Source organism: Scyliorhinus torazame, chromosome 6 (assembly GCF_047496885.1).
Source record: "Scyliorhinus torazame isolate Kashiwa2021f chromosome 6, sScyTor2.1, whole genome shotgun sequence".
NCBI classification, from domain to species: domain Eukaryota; kingdom Metazoa; phylum Chordata; class Chondrichthyes; order Carcharhiniformes; family Scyliorhinidae; genus Scyliorhinus; species Scyliorhinus torazame.
Window position 1 is genome coordinate 135,228,565 of NC_092712.1, and position 26,665 is coordinate 135,255,229.

Genomic DNA, 26,665 nt, shown 5'->3' on the forward strand with positions numbered 1-26,665 from the left:
AAATGTTTCACTTCATGGTTTCCTGCATTAAATTTCACCTGTCAAGTATCTGCCCATTCCACCAGCCTGTCTGTGTTCTCTTGAAGTCTGCCACAATCATTGTTTCCTGTACTTCCAAGTTCTGTGTCGTCTGCAAATTTTGAAATTGTGCCCTGTACGAGCCAGGTAAAGCAATGGTCCTAGTATTGACCCATTGACAGCCTTACTGATTGTATGGGTGGCATGGTAGCACAGTGGTTAGCGCTGTTCTTTCACAGCTGCAGGGTCCCAGGTTCGATTCCTGGCTTGGGTCACTGTGCGCAGTCTGCACGTTTTCCCCATGTCTGCATGGGTTTTCCCCGGGTGCTCTGGTTTCCTCCCACAGTCCAAAGCTGTTCAGGTTAGGTGGATTGACCATGTTAAATTGCCCTTAGTGTCCAAAAGGGTTAGTTGGAGCTGTGGGCTTAAGTCGGGTGATTTTTCCAAGGGCTGGTGCAACTTAATGGGCTGAATGGCCTTCTGCACTATAAATTCCATGATTCTATATCTTCCTCTGTCCAAAAAACAACCAGTCACCGAACCCTAATCCTTCCCCAACTAAGTATCTATCATGTAAGCTGTTGCATCAAACCTTATACCCATCACATCTGTAGCAGTTTTCTAGTTCTGAGGAAAGGTCAGCCTGAAATGTTAAATCATGTGGCAATGATGAAGAAGCTATCGTTATTAATTGTAATTCCTCCACTGAAACTGATTTCGGGAGTTCGGATACGCCCAAAATCCAGTGATGTGGAATTTGCTGTTAGCGAGCCTATGTATCTCCATAGGGTGTGCTTTGGAGGTGTTCTACAATTATGAGTTGACAAGAATTTCACTCTGTTAATGTTGGTCTTATTGTGAAAGCCCTTGGGGGAAAAAATTGCACCTTTGTAGGTATAACTAGGTGTTGAATGCTTAGTAACTTCATGATCACTGCCAATCCATCTTACTGTATCTATAAATTTATGGAATATCAAATTTATTCAATTTTTAAAAATCACATATTTTCTTTTAAAAAAAGTAAATTTATTTTGGCTTTGCTATCTGAAAATTAAATTAAAAGTCAAAGATTTTATAACGTCCTGGTTTGTTGTGTGTGAATATTTCAATTTGATTAGTTGTCTATCTGCTTGGTGTACAACTCAAATTGACGCATCTGCTGGGGGGGCGGGGAATGAAGAAGCAGGAAGCCTCTGGTAATACCCACTCCTGCCCCTGTAAAAAAAAATCTGACTGAGATGAACAAGCATTCCAAATTAATAATCCTACTGATAATCCAAATACAAAGATTGTAAAAACGAATATCTTTAAAAAGGCAACTTGAGAAAGGATTGGATTTCTTTGTGAATTGAGGTTAAAATGATACTAATTGACCTACTTTATTGGAAACTCAAACCACTCGTTTTGTGACTCTACATGTCCAAACATTAATTTTCTCTTTCAGCTTAGGTTACATCTGTGAACGAATTGCATTGTTCCATGAATGTTTTGGGACTCATTGAAATCACATGTACAATATTAAATGTATTTTACAAAGCTAAAATAGGAAGGTTGTGAAATAAGCAGAAGACTTTAGTGGCTGTTTTAAAGACTAACATGTTCTTGGAAATCAATTGAAAGACCTGATGCGTTTTTTCTTTGGAGCTTATTGAATCATAGAATTTACAGTGCAGAAGGAGGCCATTCGGCCCATCGAGTCTGCACCGGCTCTTGGAAAGAGCACCCTACCCAAGGTCAACACCTCCACCCTATCCCCATAACCCAGTAACCCCACCCAACACTAAGGGCAATTTTGGACACTAAGGGCAATTTATCATGGCCAATCCACCAAACCTGCACATCTTTGGACTGTGGGAGGAAACCGGAGCACCCGGAGGAAACCCACGCACACTGGGAGGATGTGCAGACTCCGCACAGACAGTGACCCAAGCCGGAATCGAACCTGGGACCCTGGAGCTGTGAAGCAATTGTGCTATCCACAATGCTACCGTGCTGCCCTTTTCGGTTTTGTAGTAAACACTTGTATTCCTATAATTGAATAGGAACTGTGTCCTCAATGGACAAGAGCAAAGGGTGTTTTTAATATGAACTACTTTAAAAGATGCTTTAATAAAAGGACGGAAAAAAAATCAATGTAGGACTTGGACATCGACTTGTTTGGAAGATATATCCATCATATGTGGCTGTTGGATGGTGTTCGCCTGAGCAAATTTTGAACATTTGTTGTGGTGAAATACATTACTTGCACTGACAAATGGACTCGCTCATAGACCTTGTTTTAGTAGTAAATTACAAGTTAAATATGCTGTTGAATATCAAGAAAGGAATTTTAAATGCAAACTTCTATGAATGGAGTATTTCAAACTATAAAAGCAAATTACTGCGGATGCTGGAACCTGAAACAAAAACAGAAAATACTGGACAATCTCAGTAGGTCTGACAGCATCTGTGGAGAGAGGAGGGATTTTTCAAATTGTGATTACTAGGTGTTACATATGTAAATCATTTGTTTTCAGTGTATTGTTCAGATTGATGTGCATTTATGTGGTTAATAGAAAGTAAATAGCTGTTTGATTTTCCATATTATTTAATCTGTGCTGAATTTGTGTTTAGACAACCCAAGGGAGTGTGAGAAAACCTCAATGTTGCAATGCTGAAAACTCTCAGCAGATTAGTCAATCATGTTTGAACCTTTCTTCAGAACTGAAGAATGACGTACAATTAAATTAATAGAATCAGGGAAAAAGGAAAAGGAAAAAAGCAACAAGGGAGTATTGGTAAATTGCAAAGTTCATTTCAGTCAACCAAGGAAAAGAAAAGAATGTTTAAGGGACTAACAGACACACAACAAAATGGGAGAAATCCAAACTGTAGAAATCTGCAGGTCTGAAATAAAATGGTAACAAACCGGATACTGGCACTCTTTGGGATAGCTAAATATGCTGGCTGGGTTTTTGCACTTCTTTGTGCCTTGAGTTCCTGTCTATGGCCTTTTATTTTTTGACCTATAAAACAGGCGTCATGCGTTAGAGATACTGGGCTTCCTGATGTGCTCTAGAGAGCTTAGGGGTTAAGTAGTCCTATTTATTGTGTCTTGACAGCAGTTTTTCCTGTTGCATGCTTTCAGTGTTTAATGTTTTCTTTTTCAACTTTTCCTTTCTTGTCACTGTCATGCTATTTTTCTAAAGGATTTGATTTTGAATTTTGTTGCTCTCCGTTGCATGGTACATCATTTTATTCATTCTTCTGTCTTTTTCACTCTGCCCTTTGTTGATTTTATTAAAATACTTGTTCAATTCATTTCTGTTGTGAAAAATTGCTCAACCTGAAATAGTCCTGACATACTTTGATGTGTGCTGTTTCCAGCATTTTGAAAATAATTTGCTTAACTGTTTCATGAAATTGGTTAATTATGTATATTTTTAAACTTCATTTTGAAAATTTGCAGTATTTAGGATTGAAACATAAGGAATTTGTTATACATTTATCACATTGTATCTTTCTCTGTACTTTGGTTCACATATCATACTTGCTATAATTTGATCCCATGATATTTATGTTAAAGACTGAACATTGATGCGCATGAAAGAATTTGAGCTCTGTTGACTTTCTGAAGGTTAACCTGAACAGCTTTTGTTTTATTTGCCCTCCATGACGTAAAGTTTTAACACAACAGTCATTTAGAAATTACTTTTTGTGCTTTAATGTATAAATGCATATCAATGATTTATTTTTCTGAAAAGATAATCTGTTTGATACAAGATGGCTAATATATCTATTAAATAATGGCCAACATATTGTATACAATATACAATGCATATAATGCATTTTATTTTAAATTGGAGTTTGAAAAATTGCAGTATCGGCTATTGCAACATAAGGAATTTGTGACACAATTAGAATTTCACCAGATCACATCTCTGTTCTTCGAGTTGGTGCCTTTGAAATCATCTTGTACAGTCAGTCACCTGTAGTTTTTCCTGGTTATATTTCTTGAGGTTTGTTGGATGCTTTAATTTCACCCTTGCATTTCATAGAGAACAATTTCTCAATTTGGTTATGGAATTGTAAGGATCTTTGAGTTGGCGTTTTTGTTCAGCAACATAATAGATCTATAATTGTATTAATGGATATTATATGTTGGTTAATAAGAATATCTGTTGGCTTGCCATTTTGCTTAAATATAAATATATATATATATAGATAGATAAATTATATAGATATATAGAGAGGGAGAGCGAGGTGGAGAGAGAAATAAAATTATAGATAATATTTGGGCTCTCAATGTTTCTCTGCCAACCCATCTGGTGGACTGTTTTGGGAATACACAATGTAAACACACTGTCCAATTAACTTGGGTTTACTGGCTTAAGATCTTTGAAAATTAGCTATCTTTAGCAATTGTTCAGTGATGTCGGAATACTATAATCTGTCATTTGATCACAATGTAATAGATACAAGTGAAAGAGAGGATCTGCTATTTACACATTCCGAGCTTTGTAAGCCATAATCTATGAATATATGTTTAGTATAAGATTATTAATGAATAAAATATTAAACTGGAATGAATGCAGCTATACACAAATAAAGCTATAGGGGGTCAATCTTGGCTGGTTAAAGTTGTATTTTTTATTAAGATGTAACCACTTCACTTGTTCTACTGCCCTTAACTTCTACTACAGTCACGTTTATAACTACTGTACCAGTGTCCACCAGTCAAATCAAGCGCGAGGAGGAGGAACAGCTGCTGCCAAAAAACAGAAGGGTCAAACCCCAGGGGGAGCCCAGTTTGTAGGGCTGGAACTCTACAAACGCCTAAAAGAGTTTCTGAAAAATTATTTGACAAATCTTCTTAAGGTAAGACTACTGCTTTCTATGAAAATCTATTTTAAAAGAAAAGTTCATGTAAATAATTTGTAATTATATCCTTTTTTTTTAACCTAATGTTCAAAACCATATTTTTAAAACTGAACCCAAATTTATAGATGGGACTCCTTGATTTATTTTTAATCCCGTAGTGAATTTGGGAGGGTGCTCCAGCTTTTTGTGTGATTTGATTTGATTCATTATTGTCACATGTATTAGTATACAGTGAAAAGTATTGTTTCTTGCATGCTGTACAAACAATGCATACCGTACATAGGGAAGGAAGGAGAGACTGCAGAATATAATGTTACAGTTATAGCAAGGTGTAGAGAAAAGATCAACTTAATACGAGGTAGGTCCATTCAAAAGTCTGATGGCAGTAGGGAAGAAGCTGTTCTTGAGTCCGTTGGCACGTGACCTCCAACTTTGGTATCTTTTTCTTGATGGAAGAAGGTGGAAGAGAGTATGTCCGGGGTGCGTGGGGTCCTTAATTATGCTGGCTGCCTTTCCGAGGCAGTGGGAGTTGTAGACAGTCGATGGATGGGAGGCTGGTTTGCGTGATGGATTGGGCTACATTCACGACCGTTTGTAATTTCCTGGGGTTTGGCAGAGCAGGATCCATACCAAGCTGTGCTACAACCAGAAATAATGCTTTTTATGGTGCATCTGTAGAAGTTGGTGAGGGTCGTAGGTGACATGCCAAATTTCCTTAGTCTTCTGAGAAAGTAGAGTCGTTGGTGGGCTTTTTTAACTATAGTGTCGTCATGGGGGGACTAGGACAGGTTGGTGATCTGGACACCTAAGAACTTGAAGCTCTCGACCCTTTCAACTTTGTTCCCATTGATGTAGACAGGGGCATGTTCTCCACTATGCTTCCTGAAGTCGATGACAATCTCCTTCGTTTTGTTCACATTGAGGGAAAGATTATTGTCGTCGCACCAGTTCACCAGATTCTCTATCTCATTCCTGTACCCTGTCTCGTCATAGTTTGAAATCCGACCTACTACTGTGGTGTCATCAGCAAATTTGAAAATCGAGTTGGAAGGGAATTTGGCCACACAGTTATAGGTGTACAAGGATCATAGTAGGGGGCTGAGGACACAGCCTTGTGGGGCACCGGTGTTGAGGATGATCGTGGAGGAGGTGCTGTTGCCTATCCTTACTGATTGTGGCCTGTTGGTTAGAAAGTTCAGGATCCAGTCGCAGAGGGAGGAGCTGAAGCCAAGGCCACGGAGTTTGGAGATGAGTTTCGTAGGAATGATGGTGTTGAAGGCTGAGCTGTAGTCGATAAATCGGAGTCTGACATAGGTGTCTTTGTTATCTAGGTGTTCCAGGGTAGAGTGCAGGGCCATGGAGATGGCGTCTGCTGTGGACCTATTGCAGCGGTAGGCGAACTGTAGTGGATCAAGGCAATCCGGGAGGCTGGAGTTGATTTGTGCCATGACTAACCATTCGAAGCACTTCATGATGATGGATGTCAGAGCCACTGGACGATAGTCATTAAGGCACGCTGCTTGGCTTTTATTTGGTACAGGGATGATGGTTGTCTTCTTGAATCAAATAGGGACTTCAGATTGTTGTAAAGAGAGGTTGAAGATGTCTGTGAATACCCCTGCCAGTTGATCCGCGCAAGACCTGAGTGCCGGTCCGGGTACTCCATCCGGGCCAGTGGCTTTCTGAGGGTTGACTTTCGAGAAGGCTGCTCTGACATCTGCAATGGTGATCTCAGATACAAGTTCATCCAAGGCGTCTGGGGTGGAGGGTTTGTTCTCGCTGACCTCTTGTTCAAAGCGTGCATAGAATGCGTTGAGCTCATCAGGGAGGGGTGCGTTGGAGCCAGTGATTTTACATGCCTCCATCTTGTAGCCCGTTATGTCTTACAGACCTTGCCATAGTCGGCGGGGATCCGTGTGGGACTCGAGCTTGGCCCCGTACGGTCTTTTGGCATCTTTTGATGGATCTCCTTAGATCAAATCTGGCTTTCTTGTATATGTCAGGGTCACCTGACTTGAATGCCTCAGACCTAGACTTCAGCAAGCAGTGGATAGCCCTGTTCATCCAGGGTTTCCGGTTGGGAAACACACGGATTTGTTTCTTTGGCACACAGCCTTTTGCACACTTACTAATGAAGTCAGTTACTGTAGTGGCGTACTCGTTCAGGCTGAAGGCAGAGTTTTTAAATACTGACCAGAAGTTTTGGAAGTTCATACTGACTAATGAGGCTGTTGTTGCATGCAGCTTATTTTGTAATGTTTACAACAATTATAAGGAGCAATTGTATTTGTATAGCACTTCTAACATAATCAAACATCCCAAAGATGTAAAAACCAAAACTTGATAATGAACCACATAAGGCGATATTAGTTCACATAGCCAGACCAAAGTGTCAGGTTTCAAGGAGTGACTTAAAAGAGGAAATAAAGGTTTAGGAGGGAATTCCAGAACTTGCAGCTGAAGGTACGACTACAGTGGTGGAGTGCTTAAAACCAGGGATACTCAAACAGGCTAGAATAAGAGGAGCGCAAATATCTTGGGTCGTCAGACTGGAGAAGATTGTAGAGTGGAGAGTCTGCCGAGTCATGGAGGAATTTGAAAATAAAAATTGGGAGCTTTAATATTGCTTCATGGTAAAGCATGTCTCAAAGTAGGTCAGCATCTACAGGGGTGATGGATTCATGGGACCTGATGTTAGTAATTATGGTAGGTAGTGGTGCAGTGGTATTGTTGCTGGACTAGTAATCCAGAGTAAGATCTGGGGACCCATGTTCAAATGCAGCCATGGCAGATGGTGAAATTTGAATTCAATAAAAAGCTGGAATTAAAAGTCAAATGGTGACCATCATTGTCGATGGTTGTCAAAACCCATCTTGGTTCACTAATGTCCTAGTAGCTGGTCTGGTTTACATGTGACTCCAGGTCCATAGCAATGCCCTCTGGAATGGAAGGCAGTTGGGGACGGGGAATAAATACTGGTCCAGATAATGACGCTCATATCCCATAAAATTAATTTTTTAAGAAGTTGCAGACAATTTATGTGGGAGGCTGGCTTAGGAGTACATTGGAGTAGTCCAGTCTTGAAGTAACAGGCCTGGATGAGGATTTCGGCAGTATGTGAACTGAAGCCTTGGTCTTCCTGATATTGAGAAGGGATTTTAGCTCATCCAGTATAAGATCTTGGGCAAACAGTCTGATAATTTAGCAGCTGAGATGTCCTCAGAGTACATGTGAAAACTGAAGCTATTGTTCGATAATGTCACCAGTATATAGCTGGTGATACCCTGGCTGCGATTAGATAAGAATAAACCAGGCAAGCGTGGTCCCTCTTAACTGGATGAAGGTAGAAAGACTTTGGAGGAGGATGGTGTGTGATCAATCCAGTTAAAAGGCTACAGAAAGGGATAAGGGGTAATTTGCCTTTGTCACAGTTGCATAGGATGCCATTTGCAACTTAAAGCCATTTTAGTGCATTGGCAGGGCAGCAACTTGCTTGGAGAGATTCAAACATGGGGAGTTCCAAGAAAGATGGACATAGATTTGGAGCTGACAACACCTTCAAGACTGTTGGACTTCAGTGCTCACCAAAATCTGCAAGGAGTCATTAGTCCCTTTCAGAGTCTTGGGTTCGAAGCTGTGCTGCAGACGTAACAGGAATGAGTGGCTGTGATAAGTATTGTGTTAAACCAAGAATTTTATTGAATAATGATGGTAATTATGAGACCATTATCATTGATAACCTATATGAGAAGAAAATATAGGAAAGATATACATCAAAAGGAAGAAAGATAATTTATTGAAAGGAGAAAGCACTTGTTTTCTTCAGATATTTACACAGATGTTTGTTTAAAGACTAACAGTAACCCCCTAATTTAGTCTATTCCCCCAAATTGGTGTACACGTTACCATCCCCATGGTACATATATTACCAAGTGGCTAAGTAACTCCAAAGGGTGGGCAGTTCAGCTAGTACTCCGTTCCTGGCCCTTCCAGCCAACATCTGTGATTGGCTGCAGCAGCCCCGAGTCCGTAAGCAGCGTCCCTTTAAACTGAATTTCTACCTGCATTGCACCCTCTAAAAGCATGGTACATGGTCTTTCCCGAAACAAATCTCAACTCTTATCAGCTCTTGCCCCAGGGACCACAAGGCTAAGCAGACTTTGCAAAATTTGGGTTGTTTACATAGTTCTTGATGGTGTCTTCTCATCTGCAATCAGGTATTATATCCATCAATTAATGTACATCTTCTAATGCTTCAGATGACCACATCAGGTATGGTTACTCAGTGACTTGGTCTGTAGTCTAAGGGTCACAGAATGCAGTAGAATAGTACCTCTGACACAAAAACAACTTATTTTCGTAGTCTACCTTGAGAAAGTGGAAAAACAAAAGATTTTGTCTCAACACCAGCTGTGTTGGCCTGTATGGAAAACAAACAAGGTCTAGGAAAGCGGGTTATTACTGATTATTATTGATTATTCAATGCACAACCATAGCTGGGTTTTAAGATCAATAATAATCTTTTATCATGTCACAAGTAGGCTTACATTCACACTGCAATGAAGTTACTGTGAAAATCCCCTCGATCAATGTCTACCAAGTGAGAAAATGCAAAATTACTTTAAATTCCTACTAAAGTCTTAAAATTAAAGTAAAGCAGAAATAAAATGCAAATTACAAATTGAAAAATTGGTGGCTGCAGGTCTCTGGTCTACAGAGAGAAAAGGGAGGTTGGTGATGGGGTATTTTGCAAGAATGATGGTTTGACCTTTTGTTTTCTGAGTAGAGGGGTAATGGCTGATTTGGAGGACAAAATGCTGTTTGGGAACTAACGTTGAAGAAAACAAGAAAAGTAAAGGATGTTTTTAGCGCTATGATGAGTGGAAGCCCGTTAAAACTATTTTTGGGAGTTGGATTTTCTTGGCTTGCCTATTATTGCTTCTTCCAATTCAGGCATTCAATTGGAGCAGCAACAGAGGAAGCTATAATAAAAATAGAAAATGTTACCTAATACCTTGCCCAAAACACTGGAGAGAGAAACAAACAAAACAATTTAGCTCCGTGATCTGAAAGACGGAGGCAGAGAAAGGAAACCAGGAACGAATAAAAAGGAAGGTCTGTGACAGGTTGGAAGGTAGTGGTAATCTGTTCAAGGGCATGTTCTCCCCTCCCATTTGTCTATCCTGCAGTCCTGCACTTACCTCTTCAGTTGCGAGTAAAAGCATCCTATTTTCAACATTGAGCAATATGACCTGCAAAAAGAATACATGAGATGGTTTCCCATCGCCTTCCTCGTTTGGCACAGTAGTTAGCACTGCTAATCCAACGATCTGGCCCAACAGCTTTCTGTGGTAGAGAATTCCACAAATTCATAACTCTGAGAGAAGAAGTTCTTCCTCTTCTCGGTCCTTCATGATTTGCCCCTTATTCTTAGGCTGTGATCCCGAGTTCTGGATGTTCCCAACATCCGGAACATTCTTCCCGCATATAGCCTGTCCAGTCCCATCAGGACTTTATATGTTTCGATGACATCCCCTCTCAAGTGAGTACAAGCCCAAGTCGATCAGTCTTTCTTCATGTCAGTCCTGCCATCCCAGAAATTAGTCTGGTGAACCTTCGCTGGACACCCTCAATAGCAAGAATGTCCTCCCTCGAACTGGGAGCTCAAAACTGCACACAATACTCCAGCTGTGGCCTCACCAAGGCCCTGTATAACTGCAGCAAGACATCCCTACTCCTATACTCCAATCCCCTCGCTATGAAGGCGAGCATGCCATGAGCTTTCCTCACCGCCTGTTGTACCTGCATGCCAACCTTCAGTGACTGTTCCACCATGACACCCAGGTCTCATTGCACTTCCCCTTTTCCTAAACTGTCAACACTCCGATAAGCTGCCTCCCTGTTTTTTCCACCAGAGTGGGTAACCTCACATTTATCCACGTTTTATTGTATCTGCCCACTCAGCCAGCCTGTCCAAGTCATGCTGCAGCCTCTTTGCATTCTCCTCACAGCACACACTGCCAGTCAGCTTTATGTTGTCTGCAAATTTGGAGATATTGCATGTGCCAGGTGATGCTAGAGTGGCACCATATGGACTGGGAGGCCCTTAAATTATGCTGCTCTGAATGTCTATGCCAGCAGCTTGTTTCAGGGCAGCATTGGTGACCTGTGTGGTCATCCGTGCATAACATGCACGGCTGACCACACAGATGTGCTATTTGTGAGAGCCCACATGTACATCAACTTGGACTGGCTTCAGATGAGCCAGGATGCCAGGGCCATCAGGTTCACCCAGATAGGCATGCCCCAAGCATAGGGAGTCATCGACTCGCCCATATGGTTTTGCGGTCTCCATGATTGCATGGGACACCATTTGTGTACGTCTCAATGTCCACTGGTCTGTGACAACTCGATGTGCATCATGCAGGTGTGTGCCCAATTCTTGGGGATCGTCCAAGTGTGTGCACATTTCCTGGGGATCGTCCATGATAGTTACATCTTAGGGGCGGCATGGTGACGCATTGGTTTGCACTGCTGCCTCACTGCACTGAGGACCCGGGTTCAATCCCGGCCCCGGGTCACTGTCGGTGTGGAATTTGCACATTCTCCCCAGGTCTCGCCCCACGAAACCCAAAGACGAGCAAGGTAGATGGATTGAACACGTTAAATTGTCCCTTAATTGGAATTTAAAAAAAAAAAAAAATGATAGTTATATCTTGCCACGCTTCCAGATCCCAGCCATCTTTGAGGGAGAGCAGTGGCTGGAACGATGGCTCCTTGGGGACAAAGGGTACCCACAAAGGGATGCTCCTCTCATCCTCAGCTATATGTCTGACTCCTGCTTGACAGAGAGCTGAATGGGCTTATCAACGTGTTCAGAGATGCTGGATGATGAATCTGAGCTATTACTGCCCCTTCTGAGGTCAGAATTGCTTATCTCCACCTTCCATGAGGTGGGCAGGCTCTCAACACTGTCTGTCTTTGACAATGTCATCATTAGAGAAGAGTGGCAGACATCAGAAGCATTGATGTTGTGAGAGGATGGGGTGTTACCTTTCTTGGATGAAGGTTGGATGGAGTTGCTGGCACTGCAGGAACCCCGGCCAGTGCTTCTTTATTGCCTCGTCAGTGTGCGAGATGGGAGAGACGTAACGCTGCCACTCTCGCACTCCACAGGGATGAAATGTGTGGTGTTTGTGGAGCATGACTCCATGAAATGGCAGCATTGAAGATTTGTATTGGTGAATAAAGTGCTGTTTGCATTGGTGAACAAGAGCGATATTACAATGGTGATTTATCTCTGATATCCCCTCCTAGGGTCACACGTGCTTACGAGGTGACTCTGGTTTCTTACTCTTTCCTCAGCCTCCTACGTCTAGATGTATCCCTAGGATCCATAGCTGAGGCCAAGGTGGCCTGCTGCCTTCCATGTCCTTGCCTGTGATTGCCTTGGTGGTTGTCCTCTGGAGGGCCTGGACCTTGAGGATCCGGGCCTACCTTTGGGCCGCACCGATGTTACAATGCTGCCTTCCTCAGTACTGGGGCTGGAGGTGTCGCTGGCGGGGGGGGGGGGGGGGGGGGGGTGGTGTTGGGGTGTTGGTTGATGGAGCATCAATTGATCCAGCACGATATACGCTGGCAGCTTGGGAAATCCGCTCCATTCCTTCCGCGCAATGTCCCTCACTTGCAAAAGCCTAAATTTGCTTCCCGTCGGCAGCTCCACCCTCTCCCGCAGCTCTTCCAGACCTGCAAATCTCTCATCCAGGTACAAATCCCTCACTCTCACCAGCCCCACCTGCCTTCACTTCCTTTACATTCCATCTGTCTCCCCCAGCTTAAACCCATGGTTCCCGCACAACGGTGTCGGCATTGAATATCCCCTCCATCCTAGAGTGTCTCCTCAACGGGTTCCACATCCTAATCGTGGACTGAACCACCAGGCTCCACGTGTACCTCCCTGGCGCATGTGGAAGCAAAGCCGTCACCATGGCCCTCAGGCTGGACCCTCTACAGGACTCCTCAATCCTTTAAAAAAAAATTTTTTTTTAAATTTAGAGTACCCAATTAATTTTTTCCAATTAATTTAGCGTGGCCAATCCACCTACCCTGCACATCTTTGGGTTGTGGGGGCGAAACGCAACACTGGGAGAATGTGCAAACTCCACACGGACAGTGACCTGGGGCCGGGATTGAACCTGGAACCTTGGCGCCGTGAGGCAGCAGTGCTAACCACTGCACCACCGTGCTGCCCTAGAACTCCTCCATCCTAACCGACTCTCACCCCTCTCCTTCACACCACCACCTCACCTTCTCTGCAGGGAGGGAAACAGAATTAAGAACGTGAAGTATTAACTCTGTTTTTTCGCAAATGCTGCTGTTGAGTTTCCCCAGCACTTTTTTATTTAAAATCTCTAGCTCTACAGTATTTTGCTTCTATTATGCCAATTTTGAAATGTGGAAAAGACCACACTTATTCAATCTATTCAATCTCAGAAACTAAAAGTAGATTGTCTTTATTTGATTTTGGTAAACTTTAGTTTGAAAGGAATGAAAGGCTGTGATACCAACTCACCTGTGATATCTTCTCTTTGGTCAGCACCTTGATATTAGAATAAGCTTGCAATGCTTTTAGTTTTCTGGAGAAGAATATTGACTCTCATTGTTTAGCATAAATACCATGCAATAATATTCAGTATCTCTGGAGCACTACCAAAGGCATGATATTTTCATTGCAAGATTGACATCTAGTGATGAGTTATTGAATAGAGTAAATGGCCTTATCACTATTTACATTTGCATCTTATTGCAAAGTTTGTTGGGACCTTGGGAAAATGTTCTTCACCTCAGCATCTGTGACCAAAACTATGCTCTCTTCTAACGCCACCTCCACTGGCCACCGTACCCGAGTTATTATATAAGTGCTTATTCTATATCATTATTTACTTGCGTGATAATGATGAAAAAATTACATTTTAATCGCTACTTGCTAAAATGAAGTTGTTTAAATAGTGTTAGGAAAGGTGCGATAGGTATTTCAGATGGAATAAGCGATTTCATTTTTTTTTTGCCTTGATGTAGTTTATGAAAGTTTTTAAAATTGTCAACTGAGTAAGGTAACAGACTTCGTTTTCTGTGAGATGCAGCAATGTGATCTAACAAATTTAATTTGTAAAAAAAAAAATTCTATTTGATAAATGCTTCCTGACTGAATCATGTGGCAGATGGTTTACAAAAGAGAAAATGTTGTTTTTCTCCTATAGGATGGTGAAGATTTGATGGATGAGAGTGTATTGAAATTTTATACCCAGCAGTGGGAAGATTACAGGTTTTCTAGTAAGGTATTAAATGGAATCTGCGCCTACCTCAATCGACACTGGGTCCGACGTGAATGTGATGAAGGACGTAAAGGAATTTACGAAATATATTCAGTGAGAAACTATTCTTTTTTTTGTAAAATATTTTTATTCTCCATTTTCACATTTTCTTCAGAATTTATATCCCACCAACAAGCAGTAAATGGTAAAAAATACAAAGTCAATCCCCTTATCAACAACAACTATCCCATTCACCCACCACCCCAAACAACGGCCCGCCTGACAATATAAGCATCAAATAAAACAAACCCTCCCACGATGGGAAAAATAAAGGGAACAAAAAAGAAAAAGGAATCATGAATCGCCTATGGTCACCATTGCCCTGTAGAGTCCACCCCCCTCTCCTAACATTCAATGCCATCCAATCCCTGAAGGAGTACCGTAAATGACATCCATGAATTGTAAACACCCCCCCCAAACTCCTCCCCTCCACTTCCTCTTATAAAACTCCTCCCCCAACCTCTGTTCCTTCCCCCCCCCCCCCCCCCCCCCCAACTTTCCACCCCGGCTAGACTCATTGGAACCTGTTCTGCCAGGCTCCGATGGCCGCAGCCCCTCCCTCCACCTCACTCCCGTTCACTGGCCGGCTTAAACCGGCCAGCGTGGAGGCCCCCGCCCGGATCTCTTTCCCCTTACCCTGTCCCAGGAAAACCAAGAAATTTCCGTTAGCACACAAACCCTTCATACATACCCAAGCCCCAAAGAACCGTCATTGCAAGTGAAAGTCCCATCTCTTCCCTTGTCCAAATATATACAACGTTGGCACATTTAGCACATACATCAGCACGCAGTGAAAAAATACAGTTACATGAGGCTACATCAGTACATGACCATTTCTCAATTCAGCCACAGTCCTTCTGCCTTCGCAAACTCTTCCGCTGCTTCCGCCGTCCCAAAATAAAAGTGTAAGAAACCATTTTTGAGGGCATTTATTATTGATGAACAGGTTGTATTGCTTTTGTCTGTTGCGATAAGTCTTGAAATAAGTAGTTGTGATATTGTAATGGCATTGCCCTTGTAGATAGTGTTGAACCTAAGACTTTATCTGTTAGGGCACTCTCGAGCATTGTGAAAATGTGCTATAACGTTGCACTCTTCTTTCAGAAACCCAGAAGTGCAGTTTATCCCTGTTTAATAAAAAACTTTTCTCTAATATTCTTGGATGCTCACTAACAAGCATAAATAAACTTAATTGCACCAGCAGGAATCAAAAATCTGTGATGTCCCTGAATTTAGCTTTCTGCTTCAAACCGCTCCAAGGCCTTCACACCTTTCTAATGTGCTCAGGTTTAAAAAGTAATTCTACTAGAGAATTTTGTGCATGGTGGGGCAAGAAAAAAGTACTATGTTGCTATGCGATTCCGCTTGCAACATAGTACTTTTTTCTTGCCCCACCATGCATCAAATAGGATAACATAGTTTGTTCCTTGAAATCTAAGCTCTCTCCCATTGTGGGTAACTTCTGCCCTTCTCCCCCCACCATCGGTGAGCATTTTATGGTGATACATACAATAACCATTTCCCTCTCCACCTGCTTAATCTAAATACTGTATTTAGGGCTGGGTCCATGTCAGCATTACCACCAATGATTAAATAAAATACACTCTACTGTATGCTCTCTCCAAGTGAGCTTTATTAAACTAGAAATATCAGAAGAATTTGAAGGTTAGGGATATGAAAAATTGCTTTTTCCCATCCATTTTAGAAATGCTGAGTGTTAAACCATTTTGTGTGTTACGAAACTCTGCTGATCTGTGTGAGTGTTCCAACCTGAAACACTGGTTTTGCATGTATTTCTTTTGGCTATTAATGCGAAACGTCTGCGGAAACGGTGAGAACTCAAACCTCTTTCATTAAACAACAATAAAAGTATTCATTAAAGTAGAAGGAAGATAATGAAACGCTGCAAAGAACAATCTTGTACTTTGGTGCATTAACGCTAGGCACATAGTCCCTCAGAGACTGCAAACACAAAAGCATCCGTTCCCACATAATCCTAAACTGCTAAGATCTCTCCGTTTCCCAACAACCATAAATCTGTTCGTCAAATCTAACCAGTGACTACCAGTACGGCCAGGACTTGGGAATGGTCTTTGGTTTAGTGAAGAAAATGATCTTTTGCACTAAATTGCTTTTGTCTTCAGCACTTCATCTCTAGTTGAGCTGTTTCCTGAGGTTGTCTGCCTCTCTCTCTCTCTCTCTCTCTCGATATTGTTTCAACAGCTCATTTGTGATGCTGGTTTCCTGACTCACAGCACTCTGACTATACTATATGTATCAATTGCAAAGAACACCCTGTGCCCTATTTCTTTCTCTTGCTGCCCAGATATAGCTTGATTTTACTTGTGCAAAAGATAATATATTCATTTCAATAACATACTACCATTTTGTGACAATGTTTTAACATAACTATAGAGCAGGTAGACTAAAAAAGTAATTCTTCAAATATAATAGCTTGTATGTATTTCCCATTTTGCGGAATTGAGTAAAATTGATATTTAGTCATTATGGCAAGATTTCTCCCCATTGACATGGGATTTCTAGGGAATCCCCAGGCATAGATAGGAAATTTCTACCTGAAGTGTCATAATATCGCCTGTCATTTCCCTGGATTTTCCAATGTTAATGCCTGGCATTTGAATCTTGGGGATGGTGGCCTTACATGGCAGATTGCAAGGTCTGTAAAGGGGCTGCTAACATCCCAATAGACACACCAAACCTGATGGACATCATTCTTGATTTCGAGGGACAGCTAATAAACATCTTCAGATGGGTAAGTTTTAAATTGTAATGGGGCCAGCAAAGAGTAGCAGTGGAATGGGTGCCCATCTGACCATTCATGACAGAAGGCACTAAAGATTGTGGGAATTAAATACCTCCATAGTGGAACCCCTTCCCACCCAGATACTGGGTATCTATCCTTGAAGAAAATTCATGCATGTGCGACAGCACTGAATTGCAAATGGAATGTTTTCACTTTTACTGTTGCAGAATGTAGTAATTTAGATTTTCTGTGCTGATGCTCATTCTGAGAGTATTGGGCAGTATACATCACCATAGAATTCTTGCGAATTGATGGAGTGCATTTAACAGGTGGCAAGTATAAGTGAAATGTAATACAGAACTTGAATGAATCGTCATTGGGTTAACCCATGAGCTTCTTCAGCTCTGAAGTAATGGGCAGTCTACAAATTTTATTTTTGCATCTTTCTTCCTCCTGTTACTCAGAAGTATCTTTGATGCCTGAGACAGGGTAGATGCAGGAAGGATGTTCCCGATGGTGGGTGTGTCCCGAACTAGGGGTCACAGCCTGAGGACACGAGGTAGACCATTTAGGACAGAGGTGAGGAGAAATTTCTTCACCCAGAGTGGTGAGCATGTGTTGTAGCTTCATCAGGTTAACACCTCATGTTTAGGTGTGCCTGGTTATGTTCTTGGCATGTCCTCCTGTCCTGTTCATTTGACCAGTCTTCATTGCTATATTGATTTGTCAAATAATTTTGCATCACATACAAGCCCAATTGCCTTATTGTATCTATATTTTACTTCCATTCACCGGGCTTTCCACAAAAGCCTCAACTCAATTTTTCGATATCTTTTAGAAGCCAATGTGTTTCTGCTACTCTTTTGGGTAGGCATCTACCTACCCAAGAAGATCCTGACAATCTTCTCCATTTAAAAAAAATCTTCTGCCCTCACCTTTTTTCTTGTGCTAATTTTTCAATGTCCTCAAGATATGAACTCGCCACCGATGGAAATAAAGAAATTTAAACAAATGTTGAGCATCTCTAAGATTTTGACTTAAACCTTTGCTCTAATGGAAAAATTAATCCTCATAACTAAGATCTTATTCCTCCTGTTATAGTGAATCTCTTCTGAAACCTAGGGCACAATTTGGTGGTCTCTCACCTGAATTGGTGTCAGTATGAGGCTGTTGAATCTCGGAGAGGTGTCTTACAAGATTCGCAACGATCCACATTTCGTGAGATTCCATTGAATCTTGTGAGACGTCGCATCTGGTGGGCGAGATCTAGATATGCACACACAATGGCTTATTTAAATTGAGTTTGCTGGATTTTCCTGGTGCCCTGGATTCACTGGCTGTGTCTGGAAGACCTCACAGGGGCTCTGCCAGACTGCCCATGCCAGGGATCGGGCCCCCTGAAGTGGTAAGTTGTGTGAATTGGGCGGGGGCTGTCCGGGGAGGCTCTCGTGCGGCCACTGAGGGGGACGACAAAAGATCAGGGCTGTCTTTTAAAAATGGCGCCCTGATCGACGAGTAGAAATGACTAAAGTGTGGCCTTGACAGGGAGTTCCTCACCGAGGGCAAAAAAATGGCAAAGTGTCATTCAATAGCGGGGTCTAGCGCTGAGAAACACCCTGCTAAACGTGGCCAAAACTGGACATAGAAATGTTTTATTTGAATCACGTCCCCACTTTCAATTTTCAACATCTCAAGAGTGCCGTTGGGTATTTATTAAACCTTTATTAAAGGAGGTTTAAAAAAATATTATATTGTAAATCTCTGGTCTTCAATGAATAAATATTAAACAGATCATTGTTTCTAATTTTGGGATATTTTCAGATTAGGCTTCTTACCATTTAGTGATCATGATTAATCCATTTATTAGTATGCAATATTTACATTAAACCTTTTTAAAATTCTTACAGCTTGCTTTGGTGACATGGCGCGATTGCTTGTTTCGACCGTTAAATAAACAGGCAAGTATTTTTCCTTGGCTATTTTAAAATGATTAAAAATTCATTATTTTGGGGCTGCACAGTGGCGCAGTTGTTAGTGCTGCTGCCTCACAATGCGAAGGGCCAGGCCCTGAGTCACTGTCCGTGTGGAGTTTGCACATTCTCCCCTTGTCTGCATGGGTCTCACCCCCACAACTAAAGATGTGCAGGGTAGGTAGATTGGCCATGCTAAATTTCCCCTTCATTGGAGAAAAAAAAAGAATTGGATACTCTAAACTTATTTTTAAAACTTCATTATTTTGTCCATAAGCGTTTTATCAAGGTGTGCCTTAATTGTAAATTTATTTCAAAATTTAAAACGAGACTTCAATTGTTTGTATTTAACATCTGATTTTGCAGCATTTTTGCAGCCATAGAAGTGTTTTGGCTGCAAAGTTGCTGGATCATTGCTTACAAGATGTGCATGGAACAGAAGTAGGTTGTTTGCTCCTTGAGCCTGTTCTGCCATTTAATGACATCATGACTGATCTGTGACCTAACTCCATATATTGGTCTTTTTTCTAATCCCTCAGTACCTTAGACTTAACAGAAATCTATCAATCTCGGATCTAAAATTAACAATTGATCCAGCATCCATTGCCAATTGTTTCCAAACTTCTACCACATTGTGTAGAAGTATTTCCTAATTTCACTCCTGCGAAGTCTCGCTCTAAACTTTACAGCTGCCCTCTGGTTCTCTATCTTATCTATCCTCATCTGTTCTCATTAATATTTTGAAAATATCAATCAAATTGCTCTTTGTAACCATCTAATTTCAGACTAGAAGCCTAATTTGCATAATCACTCCTCTTAATTTAAGCTTAGTCCAAATCTATTCAGCACTCCCTCCAGGCTCAATTTATCCTTCCTAAGTACTCACTGCCCAAGACTGCTCACAGTACTTCAGGTGTGGTCTAAGCAAGGCATATAACTGAAGTATGATATCCTCCAGATATAAAGGCCAGCATTCCATTAATAATCATTTCTGCATTTATTCACAACATTTTAATAACCTATGTACCATTTAAGTACTCAGTTATGGAAATAGGAGGCCATATAGGAGGATTTGCAATAGTATTCAGATGGCACACCCATTGGTGTGAGTGCTGCTGGAGAAAAGGAAGACTTAGGAGGTGTACCAAAATGGAGATGGTTAGAAAGATGGCAAAATACCATCGGGATAGAGGTTGACCCTCCAGCCCCTATGGCCACTCATGGTCTGTGAACCTCCCAGTGAGAGGCAGTCCCTGAACTGTTTCCAGCATTCCACCATATAAGCATGTAGGTAGGTGTACATCACCAGGAAAATTGGGAGAAAATGGCCCATGATTCGGGCCCTAATTAGTTCTGTCGCTTGTCCATTTCTGTGGAGCGGGCTACGATTTCCAATGGTGGCCCAGCCCTGGAAAATTCACCCAGAGGTGGAACAGTTTGGGGAGCTGTCCTGACGGGCTTTCCCAAACCAGTTTGTTTCCAAAGGGTCAGTAAAATTCACGCTGCTACCTGTTTTCTGCTTCTATCTGCACTGCTTACAGTGCTGCCTATCTTTGTTAAAGTTGTGTATGTGGGCTTTCTATCCCAGCATCTGAGTCATTGATAAATAATGTGAATAATTCTGGCCCCAAAACCATTCCTTCCAGGTAATCACTAGCTGCATCCTGCCTTTCTCTGATCAGCTGAAAATGTTCAAGGTGTTCAGTCACCTTATCCTTAATTGCAGTGTCTAGTAATTTCTTGACAGCAGATATTGGGCTACTGATCTATAATTCCCTGGTTTCCCTCTAACCTTCCTTAAATAGTGGCATGATGTTTAGTTTTCCAATCTGAAGGAGTGGTGCCTAAATCTACAGACCGGTGGAAGATTACAGTTAGAGCATCTGCAATTTATTTTAAAACCGTGGGATGGAAACTGTCTGGTCTTTTAAGATATTTGTCTGTCCCTGATTCAATATTAATTTTGTGAGGATTTTAATTCTAATAATAAAATAAATCTGGAATTGAAAGCTAGTCTCAGACCATGGGAAATTATCATTGATTGTTGTAAAAGTGTAGTTCACTCATGTCCTTTAGGAAAGGATATATGACATCCTTGCTTGGTGTGGCCTCTGTATGACTTCAGACCAACAACAATGTGGTTGACTCCTAACTGTCCTCTGAAATGGCCTGGCAAATCCCTCATTTGAAGGAGAAATTAGGGGTGGGCAACAAATGCTGATATGTGGCCTACAAGGGCACAGGGCAAGCACGGATAAGGGATAGGCCAAGGGATAAGGGCAGCACCGTAGCATTGTGGACAGCACAATTGCTTCACAGCTCCAGGGTCCCAGGCTCGATTCCCTGCTGGGTCACTGTGCGGACGGTCTGCACATCCTCCCCGTGTGTGCGTGGGTTTCCTCCGCGTGCTCCGGTTTCCTCCCACAGTCCAAAGATGTGCAGGTTAGGTGGATTGGCCATGATAAATTGCCCTTAGTGTCCAAAATTGCCCTTAGTGTTGGGTGGGGTTACTGGATTATGGGGATAGGGTGGAGGTGTTGACCTTGGGTAGGGTGCTCTTTCCAAGAGCCGGTGCAGACTCGATGGCCTGAATGGCCTCCTTCTGCACTAAATTCTATGATAATGATAATCTATTCCATATACCTGCTTTTGGCTCATTTTGCTTAATATCGTTGCTTGACAAAACTCCATCTATCTCCGATTTAAAATGAACAACTGTTCTAGCTTCAACCACTGCTTATGAGAGAGAGTTCCAAACCTCTGCCACCCTTTGTGTGAAGAAGTGCGTCCTAGCCCCTCTCTTGAACAGTCTGGCCCTAATTTTTAGACTCTGCCTCCTATTTTGAGAATTTCCAATCAGTGGAAATGGTTTATCTTTATCTGCCCTGTCTTTCCCTGTTAATATCTTGAATTGTTCCATCAAAGAATTGTAAAAACATCATTACCTATTTTCAAGGTGCCCACATTGCATTTTGACAACTCTGTTTTTTCCCAATACAAAACATGTCTGTTAATTTTAATATCCTTTGGAAGTTTCCTTTCTTATTGTTTTTGTAACTCTGTTACCTTTTGCTGTTTTGTATCTTTCCCATTTGCTCGGATTTGTGCTTTTTCCCATGTTTGTATGCTTTTTGTTTAAAGCTAGATGTAGTCTCCTTATCTCTTTAATTGTCCGTGCTATCTGTCTTGGCAAGTAAAGTGGGTATAAACTGATTCTGTACTGTTTTATCCATTAACAGATTTGCCCAGTTAACTGAGTTGTTTTTGCAACAGGTGCAAGAGCATATACGTGCTTCTAGTTTGCATGCTTGCATCTGACTATTTTGAGTTCGGGCACTTCATTTAATGCCTCTTTAGTAATGTTTGTCATTGTGAATGGAATAGCCCTATGTACCAGAGAGCTCATACTCTAACTGCTGTCAAGTTTCTGGATTTCAGCTGGGGAAATTGGCTTGAACTAAGGATGGCTAAAGATTTGAGTTTGTGTTTCTAATTTCTTTAAACAGACGTCAGCAGCTCTGACCAGCAGGTCAAGTGGCCCTCGTTACAGTCTGCACGTGTATAAGTGAAGTTAGATCTACACAACTAGAGCTTTTAAGAGAGCAGTAAATATTTACATTAATGAATTATTGGTATTGGGTAACCAAAATACCGTTTTTCTTTCCTGTCAGGTTACAAATGCAGTTTTGAAACTCATTGAAAAGGAGCGAAATGGTGAAACCATCAACACCAGGCTGATCAGTGGTGTGGTTCAGTCGTATGGTAATTTTGAAGTTCTTGTACTTCCTTAAATATAATACTCTGATATTTGTGGTCAGGGTGTGTCAGATGAACCTACGACCTGAAAATTTATCAAGCTGTATGTTTTTGTTCATTGCTTTTATTTTGCTCACAGTGGAACTTGGGCTGAATGAAGATGATGCTTTTGCAAAGGGACCCACATTGACAGTGTATAAAGAATCATTTGAGTCACAATTTTTGGCTGACACAGAGAGATTTTACACAAGGGAAAGCACTGAATTCCTGCAGCAAAACCCTGTAACAGAATACATGAAAAAGGTAAGTAACTGCAGATTGCATAAGTGGATAGTATATAGTAAAAAAGGAATAAGGGGGGAGAAGATGAACTATGAGTGTAAGCTAGCTAGTAATATAAAAGAAGACCGGTAGAGTTTTTTTCAATATATAAAGATAAGAGAGAGGCAAAAAAATAGACATTGGACACTGGAAAATGAGGCTGGAGAAGTAATAATAGGAAACAAAGAAATGGCAGGAGAACTGAATAGTTATTTTGCATCAGTCTTCACGGTGGAAGACACCAGTGGGATGCCAGAGCTCCAGGAGAATCAGGGGGCACAGGTTGAGTGTAGTGGTCATCACAAAAGTAGAAGGTTCTGGGGAAACTGAAAGGTCTGAAGGTGGATAAATCACCTGGACCGGATGAACCAAACCCCAGGGTTCTAAAGGAGATAGCTGAGGAGATTGTGGCGGCATTGATGGTGATCTTTCAGGAATCGCTGGAGGCAGGGAGGGTCCCCAAGGACTGGAAAGTGGCTAATGTAACACCGCTGTTTAAGAAGGGAGAGAGGCAGAAGATGGGAAATTAGAGGCCGGTCAGCCTGTCATTGGTAAGATTTTAGAGTCCATTATTAGAGATGAGACTGCGGAGTACTTGGAAGTGCATGATAGGACTGAGTCAGCATGGCTTCGTCAAGAAGACGTCATGTCTCTCAAATCTGTTCGAGTTCTTTGAGGAGGTAACAAGAAAGTTAGACAAAGGAGAACCAGTGGGCATGATATAAATTGATTTCCAGAAGGCCTTTGACATGGTGACGTATAGGAGACTGTTAAATAAGTTAAGAACCCATGGTGTTAAGGGTAAGATCCTGGCATGGATAGAGGATTGGCTGACTGGGAGAAGGCAGAGAGTGGGCAGCACAGTAGCGCAGTGCTTAACACTGTTGCTTCACAGCGCCAGGGTCCCATATTCGATTCCCGGCTTGGGTCACTGTCTATGCTGAGTCTGCACGTTCTCCCTGTGTCTGCATGGGTTTCCTCCGGGTGCTCCGGTTTCCTCCCATAAGTCCCGAAACACGTGCTTTTTGGTAATTTGGGCATTCTGAATTCACCCTCCATGTACCAAACAGGTGGCGGGATGTGGCGACTTGGGGCGTTTCACATTAACTTCATTGTAGTGTTAATGTACGCCTACTTTTGACAAAGATTAAATTAAAGAGGTCTTTTTCAGGATGGCAGCCGGTGACTACTGGTGTGCCTCCGGGGTCGGTGCTGGGGCCACAACTTTTCACAATATACATTAACGATCTTAAAGAAGGAACTGAAGGCAGTGTTGCTAAGTTTTCAGATGATACATCGATATGTAGAGGGACAGGTAGTATTGAGGAAACAGAGGATCTGCAGAATGACTTGGAAAGTCTAGGAGAGTGGGCAAAGATGTAGCAGATGGAATACAATGTGGAAAAGTGTGGGGTTATGAACTTTGGAAGGAGGAATAGAGGCACAGACTACTTTCTAAATGGGAAAATGCTTAGGAAGCACAATGGGACCTGGGAGTCCTTGTTCAAGATTCTCTTAAAGTTAACGTGCAGGTTCAGTCCGCAGTAAGGAAGGCAACTGCTTGTTAGCATTCATGTTGAGAGGGCTAGAATACAAGAGCAGAAATGTATGTGTGAGGCTGTATAAGGCTCTGGTCATACCCCATTTTGAGTATTGTGAGCAATTTTGGGCCCCGTATCTAAGGAAGGATGTGCTGGCTTTGGAAAGGATCCAGAGGAGGTTCACAAGAATGATCCCTGGAATAAAGAGCTTGTCGTATGAGAAACGGTTGAGGACTCTGGGTCTGTACTCTGAGTTTAGAAGGATGAGGGAGGATATTATTGAAACTTACAGGATACTTCAAGGCCTCGGTCGAGTAGACATGGAGCGGATGTTTCCACTTGCAGGAAAAGCTAGAAGCAGAGGACACAATCTCAAATTAAAGGGACAATCCTTTAAAACTGAGATGGAGGAATTTCTTCAGCCAGAGGGTGGTGAATCCGTGGAACTCGCTGCCACAGAAGGCTGTGGAGGCCAAATCACTGAGTGTCTTTCAGACAGTGATAGATAGGTTCTTGATTAATAAGGGCATTAGGGGTTAACGGGAGAAGGCAGGAGAATGGGGATGAGAAAATATCAGCCATGATTGAATGGCGGCGCAGACTTGATGGGCCGAGTGGCCTAACTCTGCTCTTATGGAGTCTCTGTTTTAAACAATTATTGATTTGAACATTTACAAGCTTAGCTGTCTGGAAATCTCTTTTTTTTCCAAAATATATATTTTTTTAAATTTAGATTACCGAATTAATTTTTTCCAATTAAGGGGCAATTTAGCATGGCCAATCCACCTATTCTACACACCTTTGGGGATGAGACCCACGCAAGACACTGGGAGAACATGCAAACTCCACATGGACAGTGACCCAGAGTCAGGACTCTAACCCGGGTCCTTGGCGCCGTAGGCAGCAGTGCTAACCACTGCACCACCATGCCGCCCCTAGGAAATCTCTTTTTAGAAGACCTTCTGCTATAAATTATTTTCCGGAAAGGGGGGGGTCTGCGCACTTTTCCTCAATATTACTGTTTCCCCCTCCCAATATTGGTCTTGACCCTCCTCTCACACACACATACATGTATGATTCCAGGTACTTATTTTGTCAGTTGAACTTTGTAGATCAAACATTGTTGGAAGCATTCTTGCGGATGACAACAAATTTTGTTTTGCAGGCGGAAGCTCGGCTGCTAGAGGAACAACGCCGCGTACAGGTTTATCTTCATGAAAGTACACAAGATGAGCTGGCTCGTAAATGTGAACAAGTACTTATTGAAAAACATTTAGAAATTTTTCATACAGAGTTCCAGAACTTATTAGATGCTGATAAAAATGAAGGTAAGGCTCTTGTTTATTTGTATAATGAGGGACATCTATGAGATTGAATGGATTACCATTCATCTTTGCTTAGTATCTATCCTTGTAGAACAAAAGTATGAGCCCAGTTCCCGGGCTGCCAGTTACTGACAGCAGTAATTGGAATTTTTGCTAGTATGACTGCAGGAGGCTTTTGCTAACACATGGCATAAGTAGCATGGAGTCCAGTTCTACAGCACGCTGAACTTGGGGGAATTTGATGAAAAAACAAGAAACAAGAGGAGAGGGAATGAGAGATGATGGGAGTCCAAAATGTGTTGCCTGCCTGGTGTCAGGATTAAAGACATCCCCTCGGACTAAAGAGGAACTAGAGTGGGAGGGAAAGGATCCTAGTTATCGAGATTCATGGGGGTACCAAAGATATAGGTAAAACAGAGATTATGCTGAGGGAATATGAGCGGCAGGGGGCTAAATTTAAAAAGTATAGTCACAAATGTAATAATCTCTGGATTACTACCCGAGTCAGGAGCACAGATTTGAATAAAATATCATAGACAGTGGATTGGTGGGGGAGAAATGGGTTTCAATTCATGGTACACTGGCACCAGCACGGGGAAGGATGGAACTGTGCCATTGGGACGGTCTTCATTTGAACTGTGCTGGGACTGGGACCTGTGCATTAGTGAATCGCATAACTAGGGCTGTTGAGAAGGCTTTGAACTAAATGTGGTTGGTTCATGTGGGGGATGATTTA

At 42.0% G+C, this 26,665-nt stretch overlaps 1 protein-coding gene across 2 annotated transcripts in view; it reads left to right on the forward strand.

Annotated features, from left to right (window-relative positions):
• LOC140425033 (cullin-1) overlaps positions 1-26,665 on the forward strand; it is a 177,511-nt gene that overhangs the window by 58,656 nt on the left and 92,190 nt on the right. For both annotated transcript variants that reach the window (XM_072508821.1, XM_072508822.1), the window contains exons 3-8: positions 4,701-4,875; positions 14,139-14,306; positions 18,924-18,974; positions 22,658-22,748; positions 22,882-23,045; positions 25,770-25,932. In XM_072508821.1, the coding sequence (XP_072364922.1) occupies positions 4,701-4,875; positions 14,139-14,306; positions 18,924-18,974; positions 22,658-22,748; positions 22,882-23,045; positions 25,770-25,932 (812 nt within the window). The remainder of the gene's footprint in view (positions 1-4,700; positions 4,876-14,138; positions 14,307-18,923; positions 18,975-22,657; positions 22,749-22,881; positions 23,046-25,769; positions 25,933-26,665) is intronic.